Source organism: Symphalangus syndactylus, chromosome 21 (assembly GCF_028878055.3).
Source record: "Symphalangus syndactylus isolate Jambi chromosome 21, NHGRI_mSymSyn1-v2.1_pri, whole genome shotgun sequence".
Classification (NCBI taxonomy): Eukaryota; Metazoa; Chordata; class Mammalia; order Primates; family Hylobatidae; genus Symphalangus; species Symphalangus syndactylus.
This window is the reverse complement of record NC_072443.2, coordinates 22,208,292-22,233,897: the sequence shown is the minus strand read 5'-3', so window position 1 is coordinate 22,233,897 and position 25,606 is coordinate 22,208,292. Positions and strand designations below refer to the sequence as shown.

Here is a 25,606-nt window from a genome sequence, read left to right as displayed (position 1 = left end):
CACTTTTAAAAGCGTTTTCCACCTGCTCCTGAATGACTACTGGGTACATAACGAAATGAAGGCAGAGATAAAGATGTTCTTCGAAATCAACGAGAACAAAGACACAACATACCAGAATCTCTGGGACACATTCAAAGCAGTGTGTAGAGGGAAATTTACAGCACTAAATGCCCACAAGAGAAAGCAGGAAAGATCCAAAATTGACACGCTAACATCACAATTAAAAGAACTAGAAAAGCAAGAGCAAACACATTCAAAAGCTAGCAGAAGGCAAGAAATAACTAAAATCAGCAGAACTGAAGGAAATAGAGACATAAAAAACCCTTCAAAAAATTAATGAATCCAAGAGCTGGTTTTTTGAAACGATCAACAAAATTGATAGACTGCTAGCAAGACTAATAAAGAAGAAAAGAGAGAAGAATCAAATAGATGCAATAAAAAATGAAAAAGGGGATATCACCACCGATCCCACAGAAATACAATCTACTATCAGAGAATACTACAAACACCTCCATGCAAATAAACTGGAAAATCTAGAAGAAATGGATAAATTCCTTGACAAATACACCCTCCCAAGACTAAACCAGGAAGAAGTTGAATCTCTGAATAGACTAATAACAGGCTCTGAAATTGTGGCAACAATCAATAGCTTACCAACCAAAAAGAGTCCAGGACCTGATGGATTCACAGCCGAATTCTACCAGAGGTACAAGGAAGAACTGGTACCATTCCTTCTGAAACTATTCCAATTGATAGAAAAAGAGGGAATCCTCTCTAACACATTTTATGAGGCCAGCATCATCCTGATACCAAAGCCTGGCAGAGACACAACCAAAAAAGAGAATTTCAGACCAATATCCTTGATGAACATTGATGCAAAAATCCTCAATAAAATACTGGCAAACCGAATCCAGCAGCACATCAAAAAGCTTATCCACCATGATCAAGTGGGCTTCATCCCTGGGATGCAAGGCTGGTTCAACATACACAAATCAATAAATGTAATCCAGCATATAAACAGAACCAAAGACAAAAACCACATGATTATCTCAATAGATGCAGAAAAGGCCTTTGACAAAATTCAACAACCCTTCATGCTAAAAACTCTCCATAAATTAGGTATTGATGGGACGTATCTCAAAATAATAAGAGCTATCTATGACAAACCCACAGCCAATATCATACTGAATGGGCAAAAACTGGAAACATTCCCTTTGAAAACTGGCACAAGACAGGGATGCCCTCTCTCACCACTCCTATTCAACATAGTGCTGGAAGTTCTGGCCAGGGCAATCAGGCAGGAGAAGGAAATAAAGGGTATTCAATTAGGAAAAGTGGAAGTCAAATTGTCCCTGTTTGCAGATGACATGATTGTATATCTAGAAAACCCCATTGTCTCAGCCCAAAATCTCCTTAAGCTGATTAGCAACTTCAGCAAAGTCTCAGGATACAAAATCAATGTACAAAAATCACAAGCATTCTTGTACACCAATCACAGACAAACAGAGAGCCAAATCATGAGTGAACTCCCATTCACAATTGCTTCAAAGAGAATAAAATACCTAGGAATCCAACTTACAAGGGATGTGAAGGACCTCTTCAAGGAGAACTACAAACCACTGCTCAATGAAATAAAAGAGGATACAAACAAATGGAAGAACATTCCATGCTCATGGGTAGGAAGAATCAATATCGTGAAAATGGCCATACTGCCCAAGGTAATTTATAGATTCAATGCCATCCCCATCAAGCTACCAATGACTTTCTTCATAGAATTGGAAAAAACTACTTTAAAGTTCATATGGAACCAAAAAAGAGCCCGCATCGCCAAGTCAATCCTAAGCCAAAAGAACAAAGCTGGAGGCATCACACTTCCTGACTTCAAACTATACTACAAGGCTACAGTAACCAAAACAGCATGGTACTGGTACCAAAACAGAGACATAGATCAATGGAACAGAACAGAGCCCTCAGAAATAATGTCACATATCTACAACTATCTGATCTTTGACAAACCTGACAAAAACAAGAATGGGGAAAGGATTCCCTATTTAATACATGGTGCTGGGAAAACTGGCTAGCCATATGTAGAAAGCTGAAACTGGATCCCTTCCTTAAACCTTATAGAAAAATTAACTCAAGATGGATTAAAGACTTACATGTTAGACCTAAAACCATAAAAACCCTAGAAGAAAACCTAGGCAATACCATTCAGGACATAGGCATGGACAAGGACTTCATGTCTAAAACACCAAAAGCAATGGCAATAAAAGCCAAAATTGACAAGTGAGATCTAATTAAACTAAAGAGCTTCTGCATAGCAAAAGAAACCACCATCAGAGTGAACAGGCAACCTACAAAATGGGAGAAAATTTTTGCAACCTACTCATCTGACAAAGGGCTAATATCCAGAATCTACAATGAACTCAAACAAATTTACAAGAAAAGAACAAACAACCCCATCAAAAAGTGGGCGACGGACATGAACAGACACTTCTCAAAAGAAGACATTTATGCAGCCAAAAAACACGTGAAAAAATGCTCATCATCACTGGCCATCAGAGAAATGCAAATCAAAACCACAATGAGATGCCATCTCACACCAGTTAGAATGTCCATCATTAAAAAGTCAGGAAACAACAGGCGCTGGAGAGGATGTGGAGAACTAGGAACACTTTTACACTGTTGGGACTGTAAACTAGTTCAACCATTGTGGAAGTCAGTGTGGCGATTCCTCAGGGATCTAGAACTAGAAATACCATTTGACCCAGCCATCCCATTACTGGGTATATACCCAAAGGACTATAAATCATGCTGCTATAAAGACACATGCACACGTATGTTTATTGCGGCACTATTCACAATAGCAAAGAGTTGGAACCAACCCAAATGTCCAACAACGATAGACTGGATTAAGCAAATGTGGCACATATACACCATGGAATACTATGTAGCCATAAAAAATGATGAGTTCATGTCCTTTGTAGGGACATGGATGAAACTGGAAACCATCATTCTCAGCAAACTATCGCAAGGACAAAAAACCAAGCATGTTCTCACTCATAGGTGGGAATTGAACAATGAGAACACATGGACACAGGAAGGGGAACATCACACACCGGGGACTGTTGTGGGATAGGGGGAGGGGGGAGGTACAGCATTAGGAGATATGCCTAATGCTAAATGACGAGTTAAGGAGTGCAGCACACCAACATGGCACATGGATACATATGTAACAAACCTGCACATTGTGCACATGTACCCTAAAACTTAAAGTATAATAATAATTTTTTAAAAAAGTGTTTTCCACATATTAAATTGCATACTATTACATGACGCAGCATTGGCTATATTCATACTTCGCTCACCAGTTGGATTGGTCGTATCGACATGATTATATTATTTGATCCTCCCCAGTCAAAAAAGCATTTGTATTTCCCTTTTTCTAAAATGTATTGCTCTCCACAGAAGAACTTTTGCTGGTAGGCAACCCATCTAATAGGGAAAAAAGAAAAAACAAAAAAATAAAAACAAGTGATATACAATTGGGCAAACAACAATTTTAAATACCAAATACTCTCTCAAGGTTCTTAGAGGAGGAGGCAACTTACACTCCACTTTTAACATGAATGGATCTTGTTTTACTGCCAAAGCCAATTTCTTCCAAATCAGAAATTTCCTGATTTGTAATGTCAATAAACTTCTCGCTTTCTAGGTCAGATTCAAATAGTGTGACAGAAGATTCTATAAAATTCTAAAAGGAGAAAGAAGAAAGTTTAGGAAAACATACATATTCTGTTTTATGGACTGCTATTATCTTAGCAAAATATCACATACTGATGGGGTAATTTTTATACAAGTAACTCCAGGAAGAATTTTAGATGGCCCTGAAAACAATTTTATAGCTATTACTTCCATATAGTTTAAAGGAAAAAATCAGCCTGAATTTACTTTAATTGGGAAGATATTACATTTTTGTATAAATAGAAAGTAGTCAACAGTAAACTGCTGAGACTTAGGGGCTATCACAAGCAACACTAACTGCAAAGGAAACTAGTCTCACTTGTGCCTAAGGAACAAAAACTATATGAAACAAAAGTAAATAGTGTACTATGGCAACGTGTGACAGGATTTTATGAGCTTAAATGTAATAGGAAAAATATAATTTGCTTAACAAAAAATGCTCATTAAAAAATGAAAATGATAGGACATTTAAAAAATGTATAGTGAGTCAACACATTTAAAACAAAGATAGAAAATCTCTATGACTCAAGTAGATAAACTGGCAAAAGACAAAGACAGCTCACAAAAGAGAAAATAACAAATATGCAAATGTCTAATTTCATTAGTAAATTAAAGAAATTCAAACTAAAACAATTAGATAAAACTTTTTTTTTTTTTTTTTTTTTTGAGAAGGAGTTTCACTCTTGTTGCCCAGGCTGGAGTTCAGTGGTGTGGTGGTGTGATCTCGGCTCACTGCAACCTCTGCCTCCCAGGTTCCCGCCATTCTCTGCCTCAGCCTCCAGAGTAGCTGGGACTACAGGCGTCTGCCACCACGCCCAGCTAATTTTTTGTATTTTTAGTAGAGATAGGGTTTCACCGTGTTAGCCAGGATGGTCTCGATCTCCTGACCTCGTGATCCGCCCGCCTCAGCCTCCCAAAGTGCTGGGATTACAGGCATGAGCCACCGCACCCGGCCGTTTTTTTTTTTTAAATAATACATAAGTAAAAATACCCTTCAAACAATACCTTCTCTTCTGTTCTCCTTAGATTTTTTAAAAATTAAAATATTAACTAATATTTAGCTCATAGCTAAAGATGTTATTATAATCCTCATAATAATCTTAACATTTATCAAGAACTTACTAACGGCTTTATATGCATATTTGTACTAATCTTCACAAAAAACTATGAATTGGAGACTCTTATGATTCCTATCTTAGAGATACAGAAACTGATTGTCTAAGAGGTTAAGTACTATGCCCAAGTGTAGACCTGTGATTTGAGGGCAAGTCTGTCTTACTTTGGAGCCCATGTGATATTATCCATTTTCTATTGCTCCAAAATGCTTAACCTTAAAAAGTACCTTAACAATAAAACACTGGATTTCATTCAAAGACTTACTAGCATTTCATTTGTAGCTATAAATATAGGGTCACATTATAGACCAATATACATGTATAATAAATACATGACTTTCAGACACTTTATCATTTATGTTTAAATTCACTAAAATATTTTCAGATGAAATACATATCTACATGTATTTAGATAATATAAAATATATATGTGCATATTGTGAAAATGCTTTAAAAACTTGCTTATCAAATTATACTTAGAAAAACTGTATATTCCCCAGACATAGCATTATTATTGGAAAGGAGTTCTTAAAGTTCTTGTAGTTGTGACAGCCCTCTATGAGTTAATAGGTAGAGTTGATGTGAGACATTGTTGCCCCATACAGAGGCTCAGATGTCTCCAGTGTGGGGAATAGTGAAGCACTGCTTTTAAGATCTCCATTGAAGTAATATAAAATACACTAGAGGACAGATAGAAGAGCTGCATAATACAATACAGTTTTCAAATGTCCTGGCTCCAGTATATGGAACACTCTGGATCTACAAAGGTCAAATACCAGACATGTTCCTTAGGGATAATGTGATCTGTGTCATGGAGTGCTTTGGAGAGGACAACCAGAAATGTGTTCCTAATTCCAAGTGAGTCATTCAAATACACTGGAATTGATTTATTTTTTATTTTTTATTTTTTAAGGAGAGGACCAAAAGGAATATAGCAGTATTTAGGCTCCAGGGACTAGGGAATATTTATTCGTTGACTTCCTCAATAACACTTTCTTGGTGTCCTTGTTTTTCCTTAGTTCTATACTAGATAAATTTTATATTTGCTTTTGTTGCGATTTTCAGACTTTATGCCTCTTTTCAGATCTTTGACATCGAGTTGGTATGCAGCGGAGACCATTGTTTCTCCTAAATTAATGGATACATAAGATCTCCACCAATGTCTCATATCACATTGCCCTCTGGAGATTGTAATGCAGGGACTCAGCTGAGAGATTTTATGGAATTTAAAAGTAATCAAATTACTGATCCTTAAGACTTATCTTTGGGCCTGAAGCAATTGCTCAGTAGTGTTCTCTTAGTAGTAGGGAGTACTGTACCTGAGATTCTACTAACTTATGCAAGTGCTTTAAAATATAAAATGGAATAGAGTTTTTAAGGTTGTCCCATCATTGTTCCTTATTCTCGAGCAGAAGAGCTACATTTAAATCTAGGTGACTTTGGCAGTTACTTAATTGTGTAGAAAAGCAGCGATGGTAGTAATCTAGTAATCTCATAGGGACTTTATTCTGTTAGTGTGTTAAAAACTCTTGATTATATTTAATATTCCATCAAGTAACAGATGAAGTAAAAGGCTTATTAAACCATTTTTTGGACATACTTACATTGTTTACAATTTTTCACTATTGTAAATAATGCATTTTTGCATATAAGTTTCTCACCACTTAGTTCCCTTAGGAGACTTTTCTTAATTCAAAAAGGAATTACAGGGTCAGAGAGTGTGAACAGTTTCTTTTAAAACTATTTTTTAAGTCATTTTCTAAAATAGATGTTTAATCTTGTTTCCATCAGCAATATATTTTGACAAAACGGAACTTTTAGATCTTTGTTTCCAACTCATTTGGTACAGTCACCAGAAAGATCTTTCTAAGCCATTAATGAAATCATGCTTACTAAGCCTAAAATCCATCAACAGTTCATGGTCAACTCAAGGAAAAAAAAAAAAAAAATCTGAACTCCTCAATATGGCCCTTCATTATCTGGCTTTAGATTCATCTTTCCAAAGTTCTCCCTAACATCCCGACTTAACCACATTTCCCTAAACATGGCAAAATTTCACTTACATGAGGGTTTCTCAATCTCAGCACTATTAATATTTGGGACCCTATAATTCTTTGTTGTTGGGGGCTGTCCTTCACATTGTAGGGGTTTGGCAGCAACCGTTGCCTCTACCCTGTAGATGTCAGTAGCACCACTACTCCAGATATGACAATCCAAAATGTCTCCAGACACTGCCAAAGGCCCCCTAAGGGGTAAAATCACCCCCAGCTGAGAATCAATGGGTTATAACCTTGACTTTAGACATTAACGTGTTAATCTCTTGCTAAACAGGCACATACCTTTTTCCTTCACCCTGTTCTAGAACTTTTTCACTTGGTTAACTCTTTTTTGAACTTGAAATTTCAGCCAGCTGTCATCTTTTCCATGAAGCCCTCTCTATTCAAATGGGGATAACTGACCAACTGACCTTTTTCTGGGGACCCTGAGTACATTGTATTAATACAATCATAGCCAAGCAATACCAAACATTTATATAAGTGCTGTCTTCCTTACCAGACTGCCTGCTGTGTAAATGTGGGGGCTGAGTCTGGCCACTCCTGGCATCTAACAAAGAAGGTACTCAAAAAATGATTATGGAAATAATGGGTGAAAAGTTAAAAAAAATTCCATAATAATCATGGCAGTTAAGAAAAATAGGCAAGTTGCATAAGCAGTTGAGGTTAATGCTCTTGGGTGTTAGAAATATTTTATAATCTCATGTTCTATCAGGAGTCATGTCCAATGTTTGTGAACAGATTTTTTAAAAGGTAGAAAATTAAGGATAAGGAAGCTAACTCACAGCTTGTAAGTACCGGAAAGACAAGATAGGGCCACTTAATGCACCACAAGCATTACTGTCTTCAAAGTCTCCTTCTTCAAGCAGAAACTGCTGGCCTTTAAAATGTTCTTTTTCGTAGGCAACCCACCTAGAAATACAGGGGACACCCAAATGACCCATTAATAAAACTGTAGTCAAGAAAGCAAAACAGAGACAATCAAGATAAAGCTCATAGTGGTTCATCTCCATATTGTAAAAAGCAACACATTAGTTTTGTTTCATTTATAAAGATAGACAAATGGTGTGTGCTTCATAGATCAATAATTTTTATAATTTGGAGGCTTTTCCCAACAAAAGGTTAATTATAGAACTGCAACAGAGCAATGCTTTTTAAATGTTTGTGGTGTGATTTGATACTACAGCACAAGGTGGTCAGAGAATAACGTGTCAAGTAAATATAATACAAAGTGCATATAGCCAATGAGAAAGGATACAAATTTACATAGAGACCCAAAGATAGTCATTTTTATTTTACTAATTAAGCCATTCTGGAATGACAAAATGACTTTTACATGAAACATTTATTCAGGGTTTAAATAAAGTGAATATGTCACCAGGCTTCAGTTCTAAAACAAAATACAAGATCGCTTATCAAAGAGGAACCAAGAAATTCGACTGAGCTGTTATTAGCCTCAGGGCCCTACATGTATATAAGGACATCTGTAAATACTTACAGGTGGGAAATGTTGGTCCCACTACTTTCTTGACTTCTAATCTAAAACTATCAGTACAAGATACTGATAAATGCCATGAGTTATTAAGCTCCTCCATAAAACTTACCTTTTTATAAACTAATCCACAGTCTCTAATGCAATGTGGGCATAGATGGCTCATAAAACAAGTTGGCCTTCTCAAATCTGCCCTTAGCCACACTGCGCAGTTAGGCTGAGATACCCTCCAATAGTGCAGATTCCAAGGATAACTATTTCTGAGCTCCAGGGTTGGGAACTTTGAAATTCAGGAGCTTGACAAAATAAAGCCTAGGAGGGCTGCCTACTACTGCTTTTTCTTTCTTCACCCCTACTGTGGTTGTGAAGATATAGAAAATATTCCAAATAATTGTTTTCGTAGGGCACAAAATAGCAGCTATTAATTGTTACTCCCTCTCCCCTTTCTGTAAGTATAGGTATGACGGTGGGGCAGAGGGTCCACATGAATTGGAATAAACCTATAAACCTATTTATACATCTCAGTATATCTGTAATATGTAAATGAACCAACATTATTTTATTCTTAAACAATTACATGAAAATAAATTTCACAAAACAACTTTTAAATTCTAAGCTTTATTTTACGTAAGTGTGGCTACTCAAAACATGCTTTTATTTATATCTGAATGGGAAAAGAAATAAAAGGTATAAAAGACCTTAAAGGATCGATTAAGATTCGCAAATTTATGACAGTCCACTAATCATGTACTCAGTTTTTCTTAGTAGACTAAGTTTTGATTAAGATTCAATTTATATATCCATCTGGTATATTTAAAGATAGGTATTATCTGAGAAAAGTTAAGAAACATTAGTTTTACTTTCCACAGATTCCTCAAGATGGTACAGGGATGGAGTCCATGCTACCTACAGATACAATTAAACAACAAAACCAAAAAATGGTAGAAGTTGTGAAAAAATAATAAGCTATTCCTCTTTAAATGGGGACATCACATCTTTCTCTTGCAGTTGTGATAGACAAATGAAAGTCTGTATCCTGCATTACAAGTCATGTTTACTTAGGATTTTTACAAAATAGCTATTTAAAAAAAAACTTGGAGAATAACAATGCACATCACACAGAATTTTAGCAGATAATTTTCTATGCAGCAGAAAATTGGTTTTAACCTAAGTCAATCTAGTTAATAGGAAAAACATTTAGATCTCAAAGTGAGGAAAAGGCAAAAATATTTTATAGCAGGGTTAACAAGAAACATGTATGTTCACAAACCAGACAATATTACAAATAAACACACTAAAAATGTGTTTATCCAAACCATATTTGTTCTTCAAGACCCAAATAAATTTTTTAAATTGAAGGACAAGGAAGTAATTAATATGTCAGATTAATAATTGATATAGTCTACATATCCAGCATATATAATCTCTTACATTTTTATTTTGACTAGTATTGCTATTACTTAATTTACTGCCAGAAATTGCAAAGTCTAGTTCTCTAAATATAGACCCTTGAGTGATCTTAAACAATTCACTTAACTTCTGTGAATAAAATATTTTAGTAGCATCTTTTACTAGAGTAGCTATTAGCAAAATTATATGATGTTACTGCAAATACCAAGAGATACTGATACTTAAAACAAACTAACGTTCCAAAATAAGCAGTGTATCAACAGAGAGACAATAGAATGTTTCTAGAGGGATTCCAGCATTGGGTTGACAATGACAAATAAACAATGAGGATAGTTTCTTCTTCACTGTTTCACCTACCAGGATACAAATATAAAGGTACATCCCAGGCCCATCATAGATTTGGGGGGGCTTCTGCCCCAGGAACTGCTGACTAAGACTGCGATGGTAGCAATGGGTTTATATCCAGGGGTTCCTAGAGAGCTTCCTCAAAAGCAGTTCAGAGCCCGGGGGGCAACTAATGTCAAAAATCCTTGACTTTGGAAACACACAACCCAGATCCTTTTTTAACAAGGGAAGGCTCACTGGCAAGGTCCTTGGTACATAAGTCAAGTATGATCAACAGAATAGTGGATAGAAACTGGGGCTCTCATTCACGTTCATAACTTGTGAAAACCTAATTTTATCTTGCAATTCTTATAGTCTATCCTGTGTTCAGAAATACAATGTGTTGCAGTTTTAGAAACTATTTTCTACATTTAATATATCTCAAAATCTTTAATACAAACAAGAGTCCACAGAAAACCACAAGTAACTAATATTTTTTACTTTCTATATTACAGAAGGAATGTATATTTTTAGATTAAAAACAAATCATTTTTGCTTTGCTTAGCACATTTTTGTGCTGACCTTCAAAAACAGACTACTAGTGTAAATATTAAAAATATGATACTCACACTCCACCAATGACACGAATTGATCCAATTCTGTGAAAATCTCCATCATTTTTCAAAAAATTAGGAACAGAATCTATATGTTCACTAAACTCTTTAGCCTGTCCATGGAAGTGAGGTTTTTCATAAATAATAACCTGAAAAATTATTTAACATGTTTATATTTTAGTATAGATACATATTTACTTAAGTGACACCAAAGACCACAAAATGTACAGGGACTACTATTTTTTTTAATTAATATGAGGAGATTTCAAAAAGTTCATGGAAAAGGTGTATTACAAAAAACTATGCAGGGATTGCAAAATTTTTTGCACCAAAATCAACTCCTACTAACTTGTTATAACACATCTGAACAGGATCTAGTTCGAGGTACTAAGAAGAACAAAACAGTAGTTTGAAAAAAGCCCCTATCTGAGCAACACAAATTTTGCTAAAAATGATGCAAGAATAAACAAATTTATGGTGAAGCTTGGGTAAAAGAATGGTGAAATCACTGATGATTTACAAAACGTTTATGGAGACAATACCCCAAGGAAATCAGCAGTTTACACATAGGTAACTCATTTAAGAAGGGACGATATGATGTTGAAGATGAAGCAAGAATCGGCAGACCATCTGCGTCAATTTAAAAGGAAAAAATTCTTCTTGTTTGCACCCTAATTGAAAAGCACTGATGATTAACCACAGAAACAATAGCCAACACCACAGATACCTCAGTTGGTTCAGCTTGCACAATTTCGACTCAAAAATTAAAGCTGAACAAACATTTCATTCTGTAGGTACCAAGACCGTTATGCTCTGATCAGCTGCAGATAAGAGCAGAGCCTTCAACTGAAAATTTAAACAAATGGGATAAAGATCCTGAAGCATTTCTTCAAAGAATTATAACAGGAGATGAAACATGGCTTTACCTGTATGATCCTGAAAACATAGCACAATCAAAGCAATGGCTACCAAAAGGTGGAAGTGATCCAGTCAAAGCAAAAGCAGGCCAGTTAATGGCAAGTGTCGTGGCAACAGTATTTTGGGATGTTCAAGGCATTTTGCTTGTTGGTTTTCTGCATGGCCAAAGAACAACATCTGTTTATTATGAAAGTGTTTTGAAAAAGTTAGCCAAAGCTTTAGCAGAAAAACACCCAGGGAAGCTTCACCAGAAAGTCATTCTCTACCACGGCAATGCTCCCATTCATTTTTCTCCTCAAACAAGGGCAATTTCCCAAGAGTTTCCATGAGAAATCATTAGGCATCCACCTTATGCTCCTGAATTGCCTCCTTCTGGCTTCTTTTTTTCCCCAATCTTAACGAAAACTCTAAAGGGAACCCATTTTCCTTCAGCTAATAACATAAAAAAGACTGCATTGACATAGTTAATTTGCAAGACCATCAGTTCTTTAGGGATGGACTAAATAGCTGGTATGACTGCTTATGAAAGTGTCTTGACAGTGATGAAGCTTATGATGAAAAATAAGGTCTATAGTTATTTTTATATTTTAATTCCATTTTTTCCATGAACTTTTTGAAGTCCCCTCATGTATACTTACAGTATAGCACAATGTTGGATATTCACAAAGAATATGTGAGTCTTTATCATCATAAGGGTAAAATATCTTATTTAATAATAAGTTTCTCTCATATTACAATAATATACTTGAGTGTGATTACATTGTTTTGGTCACCCAAATACTAGGATCATCTCATAGGGTAAACTGCCTTATAACTAACTGATTCTTGAATTATCTTTATAAGTATATCCTTGTGTTCAGAATTTAACATAGACCTTCCTTCTACTTACTGAATTTCCCCTAAAGAACTCTCTTGAGATTCCAGGGTAAAACAATAAATTATCTATTGACTTTTAAAAATACATACTGTTTCTTACAACGCTAACTGCTTCTATGGCCTACTATTCATTGAGAAGAAACAGACATGCAAATTCTAGAATTTAAATACAAAACTTCCTAAAAAATAAATTATTGAAAAATATTATTTCTAAAGATTGGATATTTGATTTAAATTGAGGGGATGCAATACGTATTGTCAGAAACAAATTTCTGGCATTTACTTCAAATTTGGATTGGAATAGTATTTCACCTTTACTATTTTGCTGTCTTTTTACTTCTCAAATACCAGCTGCATTAAGTATGAGGAAGTGATAACAGCATTTACCCACATTCTCTCACTTGGTCCTATTTGTGGGTAATGGAATAATTTGTGCACAAGTGTCAACTCAATATCTTGCCAAATAAACCCCATGCTTAAAAACACTAAATCAAAAAGGTTATAGCTTCCTTATGACTAAAAACTGATAATATTAGGGAAACAATACATAGTACTGATCCTGCACTTTTCCATGTTAGGTTTGCACAGGGTACTATATTTGAAATGACAAAGCTTCATTTGGGTTTAATACATTATTACATATGCTGACCACATTCAAACTCAGTAAGAAATACAAATTTTTGATGGGAAAGCCACAAATTAATATCAAACAACTTATAAATTGTGATTACCAATCCATTCATATACACCTACAACCTGTCAAACTGCAAATGTCCAAGGAAGATCCAGCCTGTCACAACTGAAGTCCTGATTGACCAGACTAGGAGACTGAGAGAGAAGGCATTCAGACAGCATCACAGCTAATTGTACATTTTTTACATCTTGACTGCAAATAGAATCACGTAGGACTCTTTGGAAATTGTTGACCATGGCCCAAACTAATATAGTATCTCTGGGAGTGCAGCCCAGGCTCAGGCATTTTTAAAAATTCCAATATGTATAATTCCAACAGTCAAAGTATATTAGATACACTCAGATACAGAAGTTTTAAAAGACTCCATCTACGTGGCTGAGAGAATGGAAGTCAGTTCCATAAATTACAAAGTCCAGAAATGGGAGAGTTGAAGGAGTTGTGTCTTGTTTTAGAGAAGAGGAAGACAAATGAATCTCTGCTTCCATACCTGCCCCTGGAGGTGCTGTAACCTAATTACAAGCAGGCCTGTTTGCATCTTTTATCGCTGTACTGGTTTGCCTTCTCTCTCCCTCTAAACATACTTTGTAATTCTGTTTCCTCCTTTCTTTCCCTGAATTTGCTTGATCCTGGCACCACTGCCACCCGTTTTCATTGCCTCGCCTCTACTCTTCCCTTTGGATACTCGTACTTACAAACTGCCATCTATCTGGTAAGAGCTACCTACACTTCCTTTTGATCAGCCTTGATCACCTTCCTGAGCATCACTCCCAAATGCCTGCTAGATATCTCCACTTTAATAACTAGCTGCTAGCTCAAGTCCTCTCCCTCAAAACAAAAATCAAACCTATCACCTTTCCACCCTGTAGCAGAAATGTAGTGAGTCTGACTGATTTATTGGTACAGAACCTCCATCTTTGCAGACTGATCCCACTCTCCATTCACAGCCATAGGGTGGGCCTTCATCAAACATTTTGTGCATTCACTTCTCACCTCCCCAAAATCCATCAGCTAAGTATAATCATATGTGGAGGTACTTTTTATTCCAATGATTCAAAATTATTGGAATAAATACTAATCCTGAGACTCTTTAGCCTGCTACAAAAATCAGTTCAAAACTTACCTTTAAGTTCATGGGCATTTCCACTTTCAGTCCACCCTTAAGATGACAAGACAGTTTAATATTAGGTAAATATTTAAAATATTTGAATGTAATATCTGAAAGTGATATATGTAGGTTACATAGAAATCGAATCAGTGAAGATTACACACCAGTCAAATTTAAATTGTGCTAAATTTTAAACTTTAAGTTCGGAACTCTATAGTAGCCAAAACCAAGTTATAGTGTTCCTCGTCAATGTAGATGGGGCAAGAAATCTTCTGGGGACTGTTGTGGGGTGGGGGGAGGGGGAGGGACAGCATTAGGAGATATACCTAATGCTAAATGACGAGTTAATGGGTGCAGCAAAACAACATGGCACATGGATACATATGTAACAAACCTGCACATTGTGCACATGTACCCTAAAACCTAAAGTATAATAATAAAAAAAAAAAAACAAAAAAAAGGATACACTTTCCAGATTACAACTACTATGAGGAAGGAAACTGAGCTTTTGTCCTTGAGTACATATGACCAATTAAGATTTAATCCCACTTCAGAGTGTCCCAAAAAGAAAAGTGGTATTGCTAGTAAACTTAGAAATCTCATTCAGCAGAGTAGATTTCTTAGCCAGCTAATCCAAAGGTCTTCCCTACAATTATTTGGGCTTTCTAAATTAGAGCACTGAGCTAACCACACTAACCTTTCCAAGTTCTACCTACACTTTTTATCGCATGCACTGTCTTTGTGACCTCAAAGTTGTACAGCATAAAAAGCAACTGTTTCCTTACAAAAACCCCAATTCTGTAGTTTTTTTGTTTCAAGTGCTACTCCACATTGTGATATTTCTTAAAATGTTTTAGTTTGTCCTCGTGGCTATGTTTTTAAAGGGCATGGACTAACCAAAAATGGTTTATCACATAGCCAATGTTTAACTGAACAGTTTGCCACTCAAGTAAATGTTTGTAACAAAAAATAAATACTGTAAATACTGAAGGCACTACAGTACAATAGTTTGCCAATTCAGTAGTACAAATATTCACTTGAGATTGAGATGCATGAGCAACCATCACGGTTATTTAATTTTGGATTCATGGGTACTTGGGAAAAGGAATGCTTCTTTTCAAATTTGCTTACCATTTGAAGCGGATGTAATGATTTCATTTCTGCTGTAGAAATCTCAAAGAGTCCATGGTCTTCTTCCAGAACTGTAGCTTGTCCCTTAAAATTAATATCTGGGTAGGCAAGCCAACTATATAAAAATAGATAGTTTAAGTTAAAGTATAATAGTACTGCTTTAGTCTGGTTCTGTAAGTAAAAAGAGCTACCAAAATAAAAAAACAAAATCCTCCATCACGGAATTACCCTAGTAAAACACACTCAAAGTGAGAGCCAGACATTATATAACGATAATAGTTACCATGTTATTTACATTCACACATTGTCCATCCTATAATAAGCTATCTGTCCTATAATAAGTCTAATATGTTTTCCAATCATTAGGCATTACTTTTATTTTTCCGATACCTAAAACATGTGGCACCTTTAATTCAAGTGGGAAATAATTAGAAAATCAAAACCAATTTCACTATATTCCATTCTTTTTTAAACTGGAACAATCAGAGGTAGGGATTCCACAAGGTGTTTTACATTTTGAGCCACATTTTTAGAATCAATATCAGTTCTATTGGCTGCCTAAGGAACAGTATTTGCAATCGGATTCCCAAAAGACCCATCTTCCAGCTAAGCTTGATAATTACAGACATTCCTCATGGATACGGCCAATTACTGGCCTACCCAAGAGTTGTTTTTTGTTTTTGTTGTTTTTTCTTGAGACTGAATTTTGCTCTTGTTGCCCAGGCTGGAGTGCAATGGTGTGATCTCAGCTCACCACAACCCCTGCCTTCTGGATTCAAGCAATTCTCCTGCCTCAGCCTCTCGAGTAGCTGAGATTACAGGCATGTGCCACCATGCCCAGCTAATTTTTTTGTATTTTTTTAGTAGAGATGGGGTTTCTCCATGTTGGTCAGGCTGGTCTCGAACTCCTGACCTCAGGTGATCCACCCGCCTTGGCCTCCCAAAGTGCTAGGATTACAGGCATGAGCCACCACACATGGCAGGCCTGCCCATGAGTTCTAATTCACATGTGGGGGAGACAAAAGAGTTGTCCTACAGTGACTCCAAAATTGTATACCAACCATCATCAGAGTAAACAAAAACAGTGAGGGAGCAGAGGGTTTCATGTTGAGCCAGATATCCACAGGGTTTGGAGTCAAGTCAATCTGGGAATGAACTAAGACTAAACTTAGACCCATACTCCTAACAGATACCTCTAGAACCAGAGAGGCCTAGTATCAAATCCATGCTTACCAGCTAGTAGCCTGGGACAAATCACTCATATATAATATGAGAGTAACACCATCTGCCTTTCAGGAACAGAGGAGTTATAAACAAAAAAGCCATATGTGCCTGATACCACAGAGGCAGTCAGTGACTATTAGAACTTAGACACTCTAGAAATAGTTCAGGTTCCAAAATTTTAGGCCAGGGACATGCTTTTATTTCTCAATCACAGAATTTGTTGGATGAAAAGACAGTAGATCCATATATCAAAAACTACATCTCAGAATTCTATACCTGCTCCTGTGCGTCATATATCAAAGCTCTAATTAGATCAAAAGAATCTTTTAACCCCTGCAGTCTTTCTTGGGTGACTGAGAGTATAAACATTAGCTAGAAACTTTAGAAATATGTATGTCCTCTACTGAAATATGAAAGTGGTGGCCATCAATCACTATAATAAAAAGGAACTGATACGTACACTCCTGACTTCACAGTGAAGGACATAGATTTGGAGATATTCAGTTCTTCCAAATTGGGGACTGCTCTCTGTATGTAGACAGGACAACAGGCTGGGTCAGATTGTGGTAAAAGCTCTATCTCTGGAATGCTGCAGTCCTGAAAAAAAAATAATTTGGATTTGAAATCAACTAGAGTCACACAGTCTAGTCTTCTCAATGTCCTGGACATACAGTTACACTGTTCTCATTATCGAGTTGAATTTCTTCACAAAGAAAACATAAAGGAAATATTGTTTCTCCTCACCCTTTTTTTTTTTTTTAAATAAGTTTTTCTAAAAAGTTGTTAATGACATGAAAATTATAAATTTTATGGAAAAATTATTGTCCCAGTGTTTCTGCTTTGTTTTTTAAAGATTCATTTCATTAAGCAATGCTTAGAGTTACCAAATTGCGTTCAGATTTCAGAGTTACCAAACTATTTGAGTGCCAAATATCTGTAAGCCTTCCTTCTTAGCAGTATAATAAAACCACAAGGGAGGAAGAGAGTTAAATAAAAGCTGATCTCATCGGGGATATAAAAAACAAGTAGAGAAGCAGTACCCTCTTCAGTGTTTATCTAATTTACATTGACAAAAGAAATAGTCATTAGAGGTGAGGGTAAAGGAAATCTGTTTTCCTCCCTGTAGGACTCCATTTCCTAGTGCAGTAGGTTTGAAGAAGAAAAGCATTATGAAATTGACCCTTTACTCCATCACAGTCTTAAAAAATTATGCACCCATTGTCCTGTGAGACCTTCCTTAAAAATTTCCCTCATACATATCTCTTCTTACATATTTCCACTGTCACAGCCCTTGGTTAGGCCCAAACTTTGATTACAGGCCTACTTACAATCACTAGTCAAGCACTAGCTACTACTCTTTAGACAGCTGAACTTGTTAGAACATCACTTTCCTCAAGAAACTCATTGGCTTCAGACCCAAGCACATCAAATTCATGTTTCTGTTTGTCTTTCTATAATAGGGTACCAAACTAGTGATCCACACTAACCCTACAACTCTGCAATCATATTGGTCTTCATGCTATCTGCACTTCCACTGCAGCCTCTGTAGGCTTTGCAGATGTTTCCCCTATCTCAACTAAAGAAATAATTCTTTATATTCTTACTTACAAAAATCTCTTCTAATAGTCAAGTTCTAACTCAACAAAAGACCTCATCCCTTCTTAGGGAATCAAAATTACAATTATTTTTTCCCTTCTCTGAAATTACAGATACACTTGTCTTAACACACTATCTCAATACTCATGAGTATTTAATGATAGAACTCAATACAACTCAAGTTTTAGTAATTATCCCCTATGACACTGTGAAATTCAAATGCATATGCTTTAATAAAATAGGTAAATGTAATAACAGAGGTGGCATTTATAAGAGACTGAACAATTCTATTTAAGTTTTGCAATTCTAAAAGTATAATATTCTGATTTTTCAACTTTTCCCCAAACTGAATTCCCATTCTTATTAATATACAAAAGCAAGTTTCTACATCTCATTTTCAGAAAATTGGTTCTAAAATGCAAAATACTAAAGAAGCATAATCTAAAATATCCTTTAAAGTATAAAAGTATACTTCGTTCTAAAGTTTCATTTCAAAAATACGCAGAAATGTTTAGAACAGTCACCTGTCAATCCTCAAGGCTCTTTTGTATGCTATTAATAATAGAGTTCTAGTAACATTATTTCAAATACTTCCATATTAATGTCCCCCCACGGATCTGAGTTACAGTAACAAAATGCATAACTAACTGTCTCACACAAACAAATTTCCTCTGCATTGTGTTGTACAAACAATGTTTGGGTGGTGTACTCTAAAAGGGAAAAGCTAAGAAGCATTCAAGTCTACACAACACAGATGGAAACAGTATAATAGCAAAAGTGTAATCACTAAAAAATGAAAATAAAAATGAGAAGGCATATGTTTAAACCTAATTTTTGCTCTAGTTGATTGAAAAATATTTCACTGTTAAGTTCTATCTTCATGGTGGCTATTCACAGAAATAGCATGCTTTGCAAAACATATGTATAATCCTTGATGGACAAAGAAAGGCAAACACCAGCAACTGAAGGGCACTTTAAAGTAACCTAGAAACAATAAACAATTTAAGTTTATATGACTTCCTTGTATACTTTCATAGTCCTGCTATACTTTGCAAATATATTAGTGAAATTTGCAAACTTATACTATTACGGCAATTAGTAAGAATGCAGACAGTTTTATAGTTATAGTTAACAAAATCACAGTTAACAAACTCAGTAAGAAAATATATTTGTCTCTACCTTACATAAGATACCTCAGTCCTGGATCTAACAACAGATCTTACCATAAGAAAGATGTCATATCTTTAAAAAAAAAACTTAAATACACAGTAAACATAGTAATTGGCAATATTCATTTATTCTAATTTTATAAACGAAAGCACTTGAATCAAGATTCACCACACTACTACCTTCACCCCCAATTATTTTCCCTGGGGACAAAGACAACCCTTAACTGGAATCTACAATTACTGATTACTGAGGGTATTCGCTATACCTGTCAATCCTCAAGGCTCTTTTCTATGCTATTAATAATAGAGTTTTAGTAACATTATTTCAAATATTTCCATATTAATGTCCCCCCAGGGATCTGAGTTACAGTAACAAAATACGTAACTAACTGTCTCACACAAACAAATTTCCTCTGCATTGTGTTGTACAAACAATGTTCGGGTGGTGTCCTCTAAAATGAAGACATCATGAAATAACTATCTTTAAAGGACATTAAAGTCTTGACTACACCAATGTAACAACTAATATAAAGATGATTCAACAAGATAAAGTTGGCATAGAATAGGGAGAAGTGAATCCGTCTTGGAAACCACCACCATGAAAGTGAAGCATCGATAGGCAGAATTTTGACAACATTGGAAAAAGGAAGCAGATTGATGCCTAATTATTACTTTGTAAAATATTTAAACAAGGCTTATGCCTCTTCCATTCAATGCTCAATAATTTTATTTTCCTTCCTCACTAAAAGTTGTTAATCTGTTTAAGATACACGAACACTGCAACTAAAAAAAAAATGATTCCGAGAACAAACACTGGAAGAAAAAGTACAAGCCTGATTTACTCTTTCTTATAATATATTCTAAGCAAATGGTGGACGTGCAAATATCCATTCAAATATCTATGCTCACCAGATTAAATCTGTTTGATTTTATTGTTTGATTTTAGGGGGAGGTGAGAGAGGTGGCTGTTTGCCATATATTACTTGTTTTTTCCCAGTAGGCCTTGGCATAGTGCCTGATTTCACAAAGAAAGCACAAAACCACAAGTGATATAAATCTTAGAAGAGTCCAGTTATGAACTAACTAGTCATTTTTTCAAGGAATTTCTAGTTGAGTTAATCGAGTGAGCACTCAAATGGTTATCTGCAGAACTGAACTGACTGCAGTTAAATCTTTCAATGAAAATGGACGTTGCTCTCTCCACTTCAGCCATCTTAATCTCCTTGCAGTACACTAGGCCACCAAAGCTCACCTCTGTATCTGACAAATGTGGCTCTGCCAGGAACTCCCTAATATCTCCCAGACTGCTTAACTCCTGTTAGTCCTTGCAACATTCCAAAGAGGTGCCACCTCCTCCAGGTGACACACGTCTTCCCAAAGGTGAATTATTTCTTCTGTGTGCCCAGAGGGCCCTGGAGAATGCTTCTCACATCATATAATCATGTGACTCAGCTGCTCTCCCCGAGTCTTTAAGCAACCTGAAGTAAGGAACCATATCTCACTTGTATTTCTATTCCCTGTGCACACCACAGTATTGGCTCAAAAGCAGACACAAATATTGTTAAATATAGGTTTGCCTACAGTTTTGCAGACAGTATTGATTCACATAAAATACATGCAGACACCTTTATAACTTGAGTTTTTCTGTAGGCTATATTTAATTTCTCTGAATGCTACAGACCACTGTCAAGAGTTTAATAACAATCCAAGTCATCATGATAGTGTTCATCTCAATTTATACTTTTTATGTATATAAATGAAATCTCCATAACTTGAAAACTACATATATCCATTACTGTCACATGAGTAACTGTATTGTATCACATATTATGAAGGAAATCTTAAGAATACATGTGAGGAGAATTCTGTCCTTATCTGAGATGTCCTTATCACTAATTAACTCCTCCTCTATACTACCACAGAACTTCTTACAAAATATTTTATTATACTGGAAGACCCTTCTCATCTTAGTATTAATATTTTCTAAGCAGAAAAATACCTTCCCTTCCTATTCCAATCCTCCCTTATTTCCCCTAACACACACACATGCATGCACACACATGTCTGTACTAAGTAGTACCAATCTACACTAGAAAAAGATATACCTGGAAATCAATAAGGAATCTCTAAGATTCCTGAATAGTATTCTTCTAATTAGGAACAGTGTGTACTAATTAGGAGTATTCTGTAATATTATGCTGCTATTATTATTATGAGACAGAGTCTTGCTCTGTCACCCAGGCTGGAGTGCAGTGGCATGATCTCAGCTCACTGCAACCTCTGCCCTCCAGGTTCAAGTGATTCTCCTGCTTCAGCCTCCTGGGAAGCTGGGATTACAGCTGCCCACCATCATATCTGGTTAATTTTTGCATTTTTAGTAGGGACAGGGTTTCACCATGTTGGCCAGTCTGGTCTCGAACTCCTGACCTCAAGTGATCCACCCACCTCAGCCTCCCAAAGTGCTGGGATTACAGGTGTGAACCACAGTGCCCAGCCAATACTATACTATTATATACTACTAGGAGTATTACAGTAGGAGTAGTAGTATACTATTATAGTATAGCGTACAGTATAGTATTATAGTATAGTGTATAGTATACTAAGAGGAGAATACTATTCCTATTAGCATATTTTAATAGCAATAGTATAATCCTATAAAAATATATATAGTACATCATGTAACATTTTATATGTTCATTTATTATTATTTTTTGAGACTGAATCTCACTCTGTCGCCCAGGCTGGAGTGCAGTGGGGCAATCTTGATTAATTGCAACCTCTGTGTCCTGGGTTCAAGTGATTCTTGTGCCTCAGTCTCCAGAGAAGCTGGGATTACAGACTTGCACCACCACGCCTGGCTAATTTTTGTATTTTTAGTAGAGATAGGGTTTCACCATGTTGGCCAGGATGGTCTCAAACTCCCAATCTTAGGTCATCTGCCCACCTCAGCCTCCCAAAGTGCTGGGATTACAGGCTTGAGCCACCACGCCCGGCCCATGTAACATTTTATAAACTAGATTACCTCTGGTTAATATTTTTAATTGCCATTCACTCTATACGCATAAATTCAAAAGATTATCAATACGATAATGAAGATTAATAACAGCACAAAAATTAGCAATGATTTGTAAACATTGCCAGGCCATAGCACAGGTTTACTATAAGACAAATAAAATCAAATAAAAGGGGGGTGGAGCCAAGATGGCCAAATAGGAACAGCTCCAGTCTATAGCTCCCAGCTTGAGCGACACAGAAGACGGGTGATTTCTGCATTTCTGTTTGAGGTACCGGGTTCATCTCATTAGGGAGTGCCAAACAGTGGGTGTAGGACAGTCGGTGCAGCGCACTGTGCACGAGCCGAAGCAGGGCGAGGCATTGCCTCACTCGGGAAGCACAAGGGGTCAGGGAGTTCCCTTTCCTAGTCAAAGAAAGGGGTAACAGACTGCACCTGGAAAATCGGGTCAGTCCCATCCTAATACTGCACTTTTCCAACGGCCTTGGAAAACGGCACACCAGGAGATTGTGTCCCGCACCTGGCTCAGAGGGTCCTATGCCCACGGAGTCTCGCTGATTGCTAACACAGCAGTCTGAGATCAAACTGCAAGGCGGCAGCGAGGCTGGGGGAGGGGCGCCCGCCATTGCCCAGGATTGCTTAGGTAAACAAAGCAGCCAGGAAGCTTGAACTGGGTGGAGCCCACCACAGCTCAAGGAGGCCTGCCTGCCTCTGTAGGCTCCACCTCTGGGGGCAGGGCACAGACAAACAAAAATTCAGCAGGAACTTCTGCAGACTTAAAGGTCCCTGTCTGACAGCTTTGAAGAGAGTAGTGGTTCTCCCAGCACGCAGCTGGAGATCTGAGAATGGACAGACTGCCTCCTAAAGTGGGTCCCTGACCCCCGAGCAGCCTAACTGGGAGGCACCCCCCAGTAGGGACAGACTGACACCTCACTCGGCCAGGTACTCCTCTGAGACAAAACTTCCAGAGGAACTATCAGACAGCTGAATTTGTGGTCTCACGAAAATCCGCTGTTCTGCAGCCACCACTGCTGACACCCAGCCAAACAGCGTCTGGAGTGGACCTCTAGCAAACTCCAACAGACCTGCAGCTGAGGGTCCTGTCTGGTAGAAGGAAAACTAACAAACAGAAAGGACATCCACACCAAAAACCCATCTGTATATCACCATCATCAAAGACCAAAAGTAGATAAAACCACAAAGATGGGGAAAAAACAGAACAGAAAAACTGGAAACTCTAAAAAGCAGAGCACCTCTCCTCCTCCAAAGGAATGCAGTTCCTCACCAGCAACGGAACAAAGCTGGACGGAGTATGACTTTGACGAGTTGAGAGAAGAAGGCTTCAGATGATCAAACTCCTCCGAGCTATGAGAGGAAATTCAAAACAATAGCAAAGAAGTTAAAAACTTTGAAAAAAAATTAGACGAATGGATAACTAGAATAACCAATGGAGAGAAGGGCTTAAAGGAGCTGATGGAGCTGAAAGCCAAGTTTCAAGAACTACGCAAAGATTGCAGAAGCCTTGGTAGCCAATGCGATCAACTGGAAGAAAGGGTATCAGTGATGGAAGATGAAATGAATGAAATGAAGCGAGAAGGGAAGTTTAGAGAAAAAAGAATAAAAAGAAATGAACAAAGCCTCCAAGAAATTTGGGACTATGTGAAAAGACCAAACCTACGTCTGATTGGTGTACCTGAAAATGATGGGGAGAATGGAACCAAGTTGGAAAACACTCTGCAAGATACTATCCAGGAGAATTTCCCTAATCTAGCAAGGCAGGCCAACATTCAGATTCACGAAATACAGAGAACGCTACAAAGATACTCCTCGAGAAGAGCAACTCCAAGACACATAATTGTCAGATTCATCAAAGTTGAAATGAAGGAAAAAATATTAAGAGCAGCCAGAGAGAAAGGTCGGGTTACCCACAAAGGGAAGCCCATCAGACTAACAGGTGATCTCTCGGCAGAAACTCTACAAGCCAGAAGAGAGTGGGGGCTGATATTCAACATTCTTAAAAAAAGAATTTTCAAACCAGAATTTCATATCCAGCCAAACTAAGCTTCATAGGTGAAGGAGAAATAAAATACTTTACAGACAAGCAAATGCTGACTGATTTTGTCACCACCAGGCCTGCCCTAAAAGAGCTCCTGAAGGAAGCACTAAACATGGAAAGGAACAACCGGTACCAGCCACTGCAAAAACATGCCAAATTGTAAAGACCATCGAGGCTAGGAAGAAACTGCATCAACTAACAAGCAAAATAACCAATTAACATCATAATGACAGGATCAAATTCACACATAACAATATTAACTTTAAATGTAAATGGGCCAAATGCTCCAATTAAAAGACATAGACTGGCAAACTGGATAAGGAGTCAAGACCCATCAGTGTGCTGTATTCAGGAAACCCATCTCACGTGCAGAGACACACATAGACTCAAAATAAAGGGATGGAGGAAGATCTATCAAGCAAATGGAAAACAAAAAAAGGCAGGGGTTGCAATCCTAGTCTCTGATAAAATAGACTTTAAACCAACAAAGATCAAATGAGACAAAGAAGGCCATTACATAATGGTAAAGGGATCAATTCAACAAGAAGAACTAACTATCCTAAATATATATGCACCCGACACAGGAGCACCCAGATTCATAAACCAAGTCCTGAGTGACCTACAAAGGGACTTAAATTCCCACACAATAATAATGGGAGATTTTAACACCCCACTGTCGACACTAGACAGATCAACGAGACAGAAAGTTAACAAGGATATCCAGGAATTGAACCCAGCTCTGCACAAAGTGGACCTAATAGACATCTACAGAACTCTCCACCAAAAAATCAACAGAATATACATTTTTTTCAGCACCACACCACACCTATTCCAAAACTGACCACATAGTTGGAAGTAAAGCTCTCCTCAGCAAATGTAAAAGAACAGAAATTATAACAAACTGTCTCTCAGACCACAGTGCAATCAAACTAGAACTCAGGATTAAGAAACTCACTCAAAACCGCTCAACTATATGGAAACTGAACAACCTGCTCCTCAATGACTACTGCATACCTAATGAAATGAAGGCAGAAATGAAGATGTTCTTTGAAACCAATGAGAACAAAGACA

The 25,606-nt window shown here is 36.9% G+C and overlaps 1 protein-coding gene across 3 annotated transcripts in view; it reads right to left on the bottom strand.

Annotated features, from left to right (window-relative positions):
* The window catches only part of CRYBG3 (crystallin beta-gamma domain containing 3), a 137,037-nt gene that overhangs the window by 40,014 nt on the left and 71,417 nt on the right, over positions 1-25,606 (bottom strand). For all 3 annotated transcript variants that reach the window (XM_055259902.2, XM_055259904.2, XM_055259903.2), the window contains 7 exons: positions 17,162-17,298; positions 15,478-15,592; positions 14,362-14,397; positions 10,769-10,902; positions 7,699-7,825; positions 3,612-3,754; positions 3,369-3,495 (listed from right to left, as the gene is read on the bottom strand). In XM_055259902.2, coding sequence (XP_055115877.2) covers positions 3,369-3,495; positions 3,612-3,754; positions 7,699-7,825; positions 10,769-10,902; positions 14,362-14,397; positions 15,478-15,592; positions 17,162-17,298 — 819 coding nt within the window. The remainder of the gene's footprint in view (positions 1-3,368; positions 3,496-3,611; positions 3,755-7,698; positions 7,826-10,768; positions 10,903-14,361; positions 14,398-15,477; positions 15,593-17,161; positions 17,299-25,606) is intronic.